We start from the raw sequence: 12,086 nt of genomic DNA, 5'->3' as shown, positions 1-12,086 counted from the left end.
CACAGAGAGTTTGCCTATATTTCTCATCTATTTTCCCCTAATGTTAACAGATTACATTACCGTGGAACATTTATCACAACTAAGAAACCAATATTGGTATGTTACTATTAAGCAAACTCTAGATTTTATTTGGATTTTACCAATTTTTCTATGAACATCTTCTTTCTATTCTGGAATCCAATCTGGGGGGGGGTCACATTGCATTTTGTTGTCATGTCTTCTTGGTATTATCTGGTCTCTGATAGTTTCTCAGTCTTTCCTTGTTTTTAATGATGTTGACAGTTTTGAGGAGTACTGGTGAGGTATTTTATAGAGTACCCCTCAATTTGGGTTTGTTTAATGTTTTTCTCATGATTATGCTGAGGTTATGAATTTTTGGAAAGAATACTACAGGGGTGCTCTTCTTGGTGCTCTTGTCATGTCATATCAAGGGTATATGATATAAAAGCATGCTCATGGAAGTATCGTGTGCAATAGAAAAAAATTGGAAACAAATGCTCAGCAACAGCAGAATAGTTTGGCATATATTTTGTTACATCCATATATTGGGATATTTTGTAGCCAGTATAAGTTATGAAGTAGATTAATATTTATAAACATAAAAAGGCTGATTGCAAAGCAGGCTATATACTAAGATTGCATTTAATAACTTAAAAATGTCTATATGTAAAGGTAGTTTAAAAACTCTGCATACTGCCTCACTTCAACATTATGAGGAGGATGCTTTCATCCCAGACCCTGCCCCTGAGTGCCCTGTGGCCTGGCCCACCCCTGTTAGAGTAGTGTACCTTCCTCCCACAAGTGCCAAAGTCCTTGGCCATACAGAGGTTGACCCTGTGACACAGGAATTTTCTTGTTCCTGGGGCAAACTGCACACATCAAAAAAATACCTCTCATCAGAAGGAATACATGTTTTTCACAATCCCATTAAAAAGTGAGCAAAAGACACGAACAGAAGGTTTTCGGAAGAAGATAGACAAACAGCCAACAAACAAATGAAGGAATGCTCAATTTCGCTAATCATTAGGGAAATGCAAATTAAAACCACAATGAGATATGACCTTACCCCTGTCAGAATGGCCTTTATTAAAAGTCAAAAAACAATCAATGCTGGCATAGATGCAGAAAGAAAGGAACACTTATACACTGTTGGTGGACTGAAAATTAGTACAGCCTCCATGGAAAACAGTATGGAAATTCCTCAAAGAAATAAATGTAGACTTACCATTCGACCCAGCAATCCCACTACTGGATACCTACCCAAAGGAAAATAAGTAATTTTATCAAAAAGACACGTGCTCTTGAATGCTTATGGCAGCACAATTCACAAAGATGTGGAATCAACCTAAGTGCCCATCAATTCATGAATGGATAAAGAAAATGTGGTACACACACACACACACACACACACACACCCCACGGAGTGCTACTCAGCCATAAAAAGGAATGAAATACTGTCTTTTGCAGTATGGATGGAACTGGAGACTGTATCCTAAGTTAAGTGTCTCAGAAATGGAAAAACAAACACCACATGTACTCTCTAATAATTGGGAACTAATCAATGGGCGCATATGGGCACAGAGAGATGTAAAGGTCATTAGAAATCAAGAAGGGAGGAGGGGGAGGAGGGAAGGGGTAAAAACCTACGTGTTGGGTACAATGAACGCTATTCAGTCGATGAGCACACTAAAAGCCCCAACTTAAGCATTATAAAAGGTATCCATGTCATAAAAACATTTGTATCCCCTTAATATTTTAAAACAAAAAAATAGAAGTACATGTTTTTCAAAGGCATGTTCTACCCAATGGGGCTAATGATGTCTTCGAAACTTATTGCAAAGAATAAACAAGATAACATATAACTAAATAACATACATGAAAGTATTTTTTTCAAGAGGTAACTGTAGCTGCTGGCCAAACCTGAAGAATCATATGGGAAAGTGATAGGAAGAGTGGGTCATATGGGGAAGGGATTCTGTTGAGGCAAATCCTGTTCTTCCTTTAAATCCCCTCCTTTAAATCACATATGGACTCAGTCCTCCAGAATAACGCTCTGCATGCTGGTTGCCAGGGCTCACAGCCCAAAGGCCTTCCTTTCAACTAATGTCAATGGGAGCTGATCTTGTCTCTAGTCTACAAATGGAAGTAAATTCTCAACCAGAGGGCTCCTGTGAGTTACCCTTCTAGGGTTCATTTTCTGTGCTATGTTTTGCACTGGACAATAGTCTCCTGAAGAGCAAGAGCAATATTTTGTCAGCCCCAGTACCTTGCGTGGTGTTTGGCACAGACTAGATGCTCAAAATACATTTAATTAATGAAATTAACAAGACAAGTCTTCTGTGATATTGAAGCCTCCCCACATCCTTCCTTCCTCTTTTCCCCTTTGAGGAGTTTGGTGTGGTGTAATTGCCTCATCCTCTCTTGTCCAAACTATTAAAACTGATCATTAAGAACTTTTCTCACCTCTGAGCTTTTGTACTTGCTGTTCCCTGTGCCTGGAGTGTCCTTCCCCCTGGTCTTTGTATGCCGGCTCTTCCTCATCTTTTAATTCTCAGCTCAAATGCTCTCTCCTTACAGAGGCCTTTTGACTATCCTGTCTAAAGAGGCATTTCCTAGTGACTATCTCATCACCTTTTTTATTTCCTTCACAGGATTTATTATGATTTATAGATATTCTTTATTTTTCTTTCTCTCTCTCATTCCCACCTCTCCATGATTCCCAATCTCTTTGTCTCTCTTTCTTTGTTCATTTTCTGTCTCTCTGACTCGACTGATAACTTCTGTCTGGTCCATCATTGTATCCCTAACACCAAAGCAGTGCTCAATAAATATCTATTGAATGAATTCAGTGAAGAGACACCTTACTCATTTCCCTAGCTCTATTTTCCCTCTCCAGCTTTCCCCCAATTTAACACTAACATTTGATAATCACACTGCCTGCTCAAAATCCTTCAATGTCTTCCCATGACCTCCAGCGATGTTCCCAAATGTTTACATTTCACAGAAAAAAATCTCCAAACACATTTCTTGGGTTACCCTTGGCTCATAGTACTTTTATTTTATCAACTAAGGATGTTTTAAAAAATGATGAAACCTCATGAGAAATTAATGATAAGAATGCAGTGACTAACATCAACATGAAAATATGAAGAAAGAGATAATCTCAAAAAATTAACTTAGCTGTATAAAATACTCCCCGTTTGTCTCATTTCACCATGGATTAAGGAAAATTTTGGATCCTCACTTAGTATTTAGGAATAAGTGACTCATGGAATAAAATGAAATCTCAGGTAAGTCATACAAGATCCTCCGTGTACTTATGTCCCTCCCTGCTTGATTGTCTCAGTTCTTGTTCCTTTTTCTCTTGTCGTTTATGCCCCAGATTTAGTGAATTATTCAATTACTTGAGGTTCCCTGACCATACCATGCCTGCTCTTGACTTGGCCTTTGTCTATGCTGTTTTATTGGCTGGAAAGCCTTATGCTCTAACATGCTGGTTAATTTCTACAGGCTTTAGCTCCTGCATTACCTGTTCTCCAAGGTCTATCCTGACTCTTCTGGACACATGTAGGTCTTTTTCCACCTCACTTCCACTGGCTCATGGATATATCCCATTTCTGTGATAGCCATATTGAGTTGAAGTTGTTTATTTCTTGTCCCCTAATTAGACATAAATACACTGAAAGAAGAGACTGTGTCTTTTCATTTAGGTATTGTCTTGCCATGTGCTAGATATTGGACATTGTTCTGGTCTAAATGTGTCCCCCCAAAATTCATGTTGAAATTTAATCCCCAATGAAATAGTATTAACAGGTGGGGCCTTTAGCCGGTGATTAGGTCATGAGGGCTTCTCCCTTGTTAATGGGATTAGGCCTTTATGAAAGAGGCTTCCCCCAGAGTTCAGCCCTTTTTGCCCTTTCTTCCCTTCCACCATGTGAGGACACATTGTTAGTGCCCTCTGGAACATACTTCCATCTTGGAAGCAGAGAGACCAGGATCTCATCAGACACTGAACCTGATGGTGCTTTGATCTTGGACTTCCCAGTCTCCCAAACTGGGGGAAATAAATATCTATTGTTTATAAATTACCCATATTGTGGTATCTTGTTATAGCAGAACAAATGAACTATGATAGATAATATTCAGGAAAGAGTGTGGAAGAGAACGACAGATTGTCTAGCTTTCTCTCTGCCACCTTAGGTGGCTGAGGCAATAGAACAGGGCCTTGGAGTACCTCCTGCTCCAGGTGAAGTTCAAGGGGAAAAGAGGAGAAAATGGAATCGAGGATGTCTTCTGACTCACCCTTTTACTCTAAACTTTCTAGAGAAGGACTCTGTTTTGTTATTCTTCTTGCTGGTGGATTGATACTCTTGAGATGGCCAGTTTTAGAAGATAGGGTGTTGTAGGGATCCGCACTTGCACCAAAGGAGCACAGTGAGGCCTTGGGACCCAGCTGACTAAGGAAAGAGACCAGGTGAAATTCAGATTGAATCTCCAACACTATTAAGAGGTATAGCAGTGCGCACTGCACTCATTAGGTATGAAAATACCCAACTCTTCCTCCCCCCCACCTGCCCTACACCCAGTGAATGTTACTTCCATATGTGCACATAAGTGTTGATCAATTAGTACCAATTTGATGGTGAGTACGTATGGTGCTTGTTTCTCCATTCCTGTGATACTTCACTTAGTAGAATGGGCTCCAGCTCTCTCCAGGATAATACAAGAGATGATACATCACCATTGTTTTTTGTGGCTAAGTAGTACTCCGTGGTATACATATACCACGTTTTATTAATCAACTCATGCATTGATGGGCACTTGGGTTGTTTCCACATCTTTGCAATTGTGAATTGTGCTGCTATAAACATTTGAGTGCAGATGTCTTTATGGGCACACTTGTAGGTCTGACGTGGTCGGTGCAAAAGGCAATATATGTAACCTAAATGTTTGTACCCCCGCAATATGCTAAAAAAAGAGGTATACATTTGCCTGAAATGTTTTCTTTTCATATACTTTTAATATACTGAGAGCTTCAGAAATAGGTAGCTAGATAGGATTGCATGCTTGTAGGATTGAGGGTGTAGTGGTTTTAAAACACGTCTGCAAATCATTTGATACTTCTCTTACCAAGGAGTGGGTCTATGTCTCTTCCCCTTGAATATGGGATGATCTTAGAAACTGGTCGATGTCTAAATAATAACTTAACCATTTTTGGGAAAAAGTAATTATAAAATATGTTTCTTGCTTTCTTAATAAATAATTCAGGTTACACTTGAACTTCTTTGTAACAATTCAGGTCACCATAAACATCACTTACTTTGCCCTCTGTGATACTGCTCTGTGTTTTCCACACTACCAATTTTGCTTTTTTGTAGAATGTGACTTTAAAATCTGCAATGGTGTTGTTTTCCTCTCATATGCTCTTTAAGCTCTCGATGTTTCCTTTACATGATTTTATTATTCTCTTAGACTTATCTCATGAATTAGAATAAAGCTATAAACAAACTTTTGAGGTAACTTTTCTCCTATGTGTTTCAAGAGAAGAAACTATTTAATTTCAGTTTGAATTTAAGGCTATTTCTCCAACTTTCACATTTTGTATCATCCAAGTTGTTTTCTGCTTCTATTCCAGACCACAGTAAAGATGTCATCTGACCAATTTGTGTGAAAATAAAGAATAACTCCCATCCAAACCCCTTGTCTTTGGAAATAAGAAAAGCTCTGAGGGTCTCCAAAGTTGCCAGAGGAAAGCTAAATTTTATGATGATTCTGAGTATTCCCAAGCTTATAAAGATAAAGATAAATATCATCAGTCTTTTTTATGGTAGAAAAGAATGAAGCATATAAAAAAAAAAAGTGATACAGTGGATGGAATGAGAACCTTGAAATAAGCAAGTATGGGCCAGAATCTGATAACACTCATCCTTGGAATTTCATTATGAAGTTGTGGCAAGGGCCAAGCAGATCTGGATTTGAAACTCATCTCTTCAACTAACTGGCTGTGTAGATTTTGACAAGACATTTAATTTCTCTGAGCCCCTCTTATCTGCAAAGAAAGGAAGGTATGAATACTTACCTTACTGGATTGTCATGAGAATTAAACATGATAATGTTGTCAAATCATTCAGTCAGGTTTCTAGCACATGGTACAGGATCAAATATTATTTTACTTTTATCTCCATACCCACCAACCTTTTTTCCGGGAAAATGCAAAACTATTTTTCAGCCAAACTATAAAATAAGGGATAGTCATTTGGGCATCATTAATGCCTATCTACCTCTCTTTGGGCCATTTGACATATTGAAATGAATGATTAATAATTATCACTTTGTGGTATATACATTGTTTTGTTTCTTTTAGCTAGAATCTTGTCCTCAACTATAACCAAAGTAAAGGAAACTGGAAAGATACTTGTTTATACAAACTCATTAATAGAAAGTTGTTCAGGTAACTTTCTGAGGGTACATCAGTTAGAAATAATATTTGGCTGTTAGTAATGAAAAGCTAAAATAGTGGCTTGAATCAACTGAGGGTTTTATTTTTCTCATAATAAAACTGACAATAATGTGGTTGCCTTTATGATATCAAAGACCCAGGTCACTTTTATCTTTCTGCTTACCCTGCCTTGGCAAATGCTTGCTGCTTCATGGTCACGTGATGGCTGACCCACCTTAACCTTCAGGCAGAAAGAAGGGAAGAGACAAAGGGATAAAGCTACCTTCCAGCTGAGCTAGTATCTCCTTCCCTTTTAAGACTCTCATGGAAACTTCTCTGTAACTTCCACTGACATCTCGATGGCTAGACCAGAGCTGTACAACAGAACTTTCTGCAATGATGGAAATATTCCTTATCTGAACTCTCCCAGATGTTAGCTACTAATCGCTCATTCAGCATGTAAAATGTGGCTAATGGAATTGAGAAAATCAACTTTTAATTTTGCTTCATTTTAATAAGTTTACATTTATATAGATACATGTGCCTATTTGTGGCTACCGTATTGAACTAGACCTTAGTCACATGACTACCTCATCCGCAAGAAAGGCTGGAAAATGTAGGTTTGGAGCTGAGCACATTCCTACCTCCTACAAAATTGTGGTTTTCTTATTAAGGAAAACAAAGAAACAAAAATGAAAATATGCTGGGCAAATAGCAGTCTCTGCAACAGAGGGATAGCTGCACACTAACATTCCTTAAGCCCGGAAGAATGGAGTCCTAATGGGTTTATCACAGGCCTGAGGAACGATTTGTCTGGGAAGATATTAAGTAGCTGAAAAGCAGAATCTTGAAGCTGGAGTTCAATTCAAATACTTTCTTTTTACAATGAGGAAACTGAGGCTCAGAGGGATGACTAAAAGGCCTTATTAATAGATAAATGGGATTATCTGCTGTGAAATAATATAGAGCTGATTTAGTGGTCTTTATAATATCACTCATGGTAAAATGTAAAATCTCAGAAAGAAAATTCCCTGTGCCTACGGTTTTTAAAATACAGGAAAGAAAAGCTAGAGAGATTTTGATGCCACCTATTGGTAGACGAAAGTATAAGGTGTCTTTTCACAGCATAGCTTGTTACTTAGTGGTGGAGTCACCACAGCTCACACAGGGTTTCCATGTAAAAGAATGACAGTGGAAGATATAATCCTAGCATCAGCTTGGAACACGTGTATTCGTTCTCCTTTGACTCTTAGCATCTTACAAATGATTGCTTAGAGTGTTCCTCTCTGCTTTCCAGTAATACAACCTACCTCAGGCACATACAGAAACTCCAGAGGAAGACATATTAGTCAATTCTCGTAAGTACCTGAAATAGAAAAAAAGAACAAAATTTGTGAGCTATAAATAACCCTGGGGTGAAATTCAGGGTTCTTATTTGATCCACAGTCTCAAAAATAAATCCTGTTATTCACAGCAGTCTTCTTGACTAGTTGAGTATGTAACCATCCTACAGCTCAAAAGAAAAAAAAGAAAACAGAAATTCAATTTCAAAACAAACTGCTCACCCTGACTCATTCAGGGAAGGATCCAAGGTTTTTGATGCAGGGCACTGACTCTCTGCCTGTCGTTCCCCTTCATCATCTGCTACCCTTAAAAAATGATATCAACTGCATTGGTAAGAATACACATTTCTTTCCCTTTGTTCCCTGGCTCCATTCCAGCATTTCACTCGTCACAGTGATGGGTGAGATGCCTTTCATATTGGCATAAGACACCGAACGGATGCCTCCCCTTATGTTATCAAACAGAGACTCGGCGAGTGAATCTACCCAGAGCTGGAGCTTCCTTTGCAGCTTGGGAACACCAGTGCCACCGTTCCTCTGAGGCTTGGCTTTAGATAATTTTGATTATGACTGTAGAACCTGGCAGCTCAGAATCCATGAAAAGGAGAGTTGGGCGGAGGTAAGTGGTACAGACAAGGATATTTTGATGTTACAATTGTTGAGGGGACTCTGACTGGTGAGCAACTTGCTGTGGGGGCAGGGATTGAAAACATAGTTTACTAGCTGGTCATAATCTTCATTTATACAGATGAGCTGTTGATTTCATATGAAGGGTGGGAGTAAATTCTGCTTTATATGCCCTGCAAAGAGCCTCTTTGAATTTACCTTCAGTGTCATGCCTTGAAAAAAAATTCCAAGTTTCTGGCATAAAGCTGCACATGTGTTCTGCATACTGGCATGCAGGCAACTGTTTGTTTCTAATTAGGGAGCTGAAGCCTGCTGGCAGAGGAAACCATGTTTGTCATAAGTTGTAGAATTGTGTTTAGTTTGTGTGTCTATATTTTTAACATGGAGGGCCAAAGATAACTGTACTGGTATTGCCCCCGATCCCCACCATGGGTTTTGACTCTATAACTTCTGCTCTATGGTCCATGTATATTAATCCTTTCATAGTTTTCCCTTCAGAGCCTGTTTCAATTAACACCCCTTGTTCTCCCATTCACTAATTGTGTTCCTTGCTCCGGTCATTGCAGCCACCCAAACTCCAGTATTTTTGTAGATGCAATAAAACTTACTTAGGCAGATTGTTGTAAAAATTAAATGGGATGGTAAATAGAGTGCCTAACAGACTGCTTGAAAATAGTACATGATCAGGACATCTTAATTCCTTTTCTCTCACCTATAAAATAAGAGGCTTATGTTAAATGATCCCTAAGATATTTAAATTATTGTTTAACAAATGTTTATTGACTACCTGCTACATGACAGATACCTTTCTAGGCATTGTGATTATAATCACAAACAAGACAACAAAACAGGAATATCATCTACCTTCATGAAACTTAAATTTTAAAGAACACAATCAACATGCAGGAAAATGCATAATGACTTTTCTTTTTTTTCCTCCTTTATCTTTGCAAGCTCAACCCAACTCAAGCATTAAGTTTATCTCTGAGACTACTTCTTAATAAAACTTGAAAGGGATATTTTTTGACTTAATATTTTCATATTTAGTAAACATGCACTGGTTTTGCCTGCCCTGCATCCATCCTCCCTTTTCTGGTAGGAGGACTCCGAAAATCCCTTGGAGAAACAACCCTGGTCTCACTCTCAGTGTGTGTGTATCAGGTGAGGCTCCATCCTGGCTCCAGGAGTGCTGCAGAGCACATTGTATACTCCCAGACACTCTGGAAGGACTAACCCATTGGTGTAATCCTATATGCCAAGGCCACTATGATTGGCTTGTGCATAACCACATGACCCAAGTTTTCCCAACCAAAGCAAATCCAAGGACTTATGTGGGAGTTTCAGTGTATAGGCAAGCTCCCTCAGATCCTTTCTAGGGTCTCTGTATACTGTTGTTCTGTTTCAGAAGGGTTTGAGAGGTGAGTGGAGGGAAGACAAATATTATTTTTATTCTTTCTAAGGGTTGTTTCTCTGCTTCTCAAAGATCTTTCTAATAGCTTCTACAGAACTGTTAATGGGGCTCCTGCTCCTTATCCTATTTTTTCTCCGTTTTTGGCCTTTCAAATTGGGAACTCTGCAGTTGGTGAAAAGCTTTTCTTTTGGCTGATAACCTCTCAACCTGAAGCAAGGCCTTGTCCAACAGTGCCTTAACAGGGTGGGAAGGAAAACCCTCCCATCTCTCCGTATCCTTGTTAGTATTAGATTATAACACCCTCTATGCCATCCCAGTGTCATAAAAAGGCTTTTATGTACTTTATGGATTCTGAAGCCCAATTTGTGAGTCTGAGAATACCTCTGTGCTGAGATAATTTAGTTGTCTACTTTACCTGTGGTAGCAGAAATAATCAGAAACAATGCCAGTATGTCCCTTCGTTGTTGATTTGTCTGAATTTCAATAAGTTTGGAACAGGAAAGCCATTCTGTCTTTCGGAAGTGGTTTATAACATGTGGCAGTAGTTACCCCTTACATAAGACAGCATGTTTATGTTGATTTTTAAACATAAGCACTCTCTAAGCATTTCCTTATCTTATTTGGGAGGTGGATATACTTAGGAAGATATTATGAGATAAAGAAAAGACTCTTTGTTCATTTACTCATGCATTTATTTACTAAAAAAATAAAAAAGTAAAAAAAAAAAATTACCGGGCTCCTGCCATGTACCTGGCACTGTTGTAGACACTGAGGATACAGAACTTAGCAATACTTTCGCCATTTCTAGTGACAGTTGAGAATTCATCCAGGAAGTTTTCTTGAAATATGTGCAAAAAAAAAAGTGTAACTCCCATTCTCCCCACCCCCCGATATTACTACTTTACCCTGGAGTGGAGATGGGGATCAAGCGCTTGGAGAACTGAATCGGGTGTCTCCAGGAGTCCAGCGTGAGTAACAAAGGTGAGCAGGAAGCTCGGACTGTGGGCGCGGCAGGACCACGGAGAGCGCCGCCGCCAAGTCCAGGGCGGGGCGGTGGACTCGCGTTCCCGGGGCAATGCTCGTATCCGCCGGAACCCCCCAGGGGGCGCTCGCGCGGAGGTTTCTGAACTAGTATCTTGCCGGGTGGCTGGGCGCATGGGTTTCGTCAGAAGGTGGAAATCTCTCTGTGAGAAGCTGCCATCTCCCCACCACCCGCTCTTGTCCGCTTCTCCTCTTTCCTCCTTTCCTTCCTCCTGCTCTCCTCTCCACTCTCTCCCTCTTTCCCCAGTGCCCTTCTCTTTACTCTCTGAGTTAACCGACAGCCGACCTGCCATCCGCAACATTTTCACCCTCTTCCCCCACCCCCATCGCCAAGAATGGAGCCAGGGTTTCCGGAGAGACCAAAGTCTCCTCTCAGCATCTTTTCCGTCCGCTGTTGCTAACCTGGCCCCTGAGCACGAGGTGGGAGGGCAGTCCGACCCCCGCCCCGCAACCCTAACACCACTACACAACTGCAACACCTACCACCTTCGCTCCAAAGCCGGATTTTGCATCCTGGGGGCGGGACAGACCTCGTCCCGGGCTGAATTCTCTTTCTACTCTTCGAGCTTGGCACACCCAGGTAAGTAAATGCTAACTCTGTATTCCTGTGTTCTTGGGGCGCTATGATTGCAAAGTCTGTCGGGGCTGCTGCGTAGCAAGACCAACTTTTGAGATGCACGGGTTTTCGCTCAGATTTGCCTGTTTATCATTGCTGCTGTTGTCTTAAGAAGCAGCTGCGAGCATTGTCTTTAATCTAAAGGAACTTTCATCGCATACAGCTGGCCTTCTGACATCCACCCAACTCGCTCAGGTGGGGTGGGGAGAATAGAGCGGGGAGGAAGACCGCGGAGGGGACCGCAGCGCACCGGGTGAGGAGCAGGTCAGGGAAGCCCTGAAGTGGGGGTGGGGTTACTGTTTTAGAAATCGGGGAAGAGGAGGGAAGAGTCCTTGCCGAAGTTGCAGCTTCCTCTCTGACTGTGAGCAAGCTGTGGGACATCGTAGTGGTATCCAATGGCTTGACTTGGCTGTGGTTGGATTCAGCCTCTCACCCTGCTCTCCCACCCTCCTTACGATGAGGTTCCAGTAATATTTAGTTGCGTCCAGGGCTCTCTGGCTTAAAACTAATCAATAGGCTTGCAAGCGCCTGGATTCAGCTGAGTCCCTCGGCGGTTCCTCCTCTGTTAAATAAAGCAGCCGCAGGGAAAGGGGCACGGAGGGGAGGGGC

General features: G+C 40.7%; 1 protein-coding gene across 2 annotated transcripts in view; it reads left to right on the top strand.

Annotated features, from left to right (window-relative positions):
• Positions 1-6,367: 6,367 nt before the first annotated feature.
• CPNE4 (copine IV) overlaps positions 6,368-12,086 on the top strand; it is a 486,060-nt gene continuing 480,341 nt past the window's right edge. Inside the window, exons 1-2 of one of the 2 annotated variants that reach the window (XM_012663497.1) lie at positions 6,368-6,451; positions 8,248-8,401. In XM_012663497.1, the coding sequence (XP_012518951.1) occupies positions 8,349-8,401 (53 nt within the window). In that variant the 5' untranslated portion in view covers positions 6,368-6,451; positions 8,248-8,348. Of the gene's footprint in view, positions 6,452-8,153; positions 8,402-12,086 lie in introns of those variants that run through there. The other variant, XM_012663488.1, reaches the window with a different exon arrangement.

The sequence above is a fragment of the Propithecus coquereli genome, unplaced genomic scaffold, assembly GCF_000956105.1.
Source record: "Propithecus coquereli isolate 6110/MARCELLA unplaced genomic scaffold, Pcoq_1.0 Scaffold12, whole genome shotgun sequence".
NCBI classification, from domain to species: Eukaryota; Metazoa; Chordata; class Mammalia; order Primates; family Indriidae; genus Propithecus; species Propithecus coquereli.
This window is presented reverse-complemented; position numbering and strand designations above follow the sequence as displayed.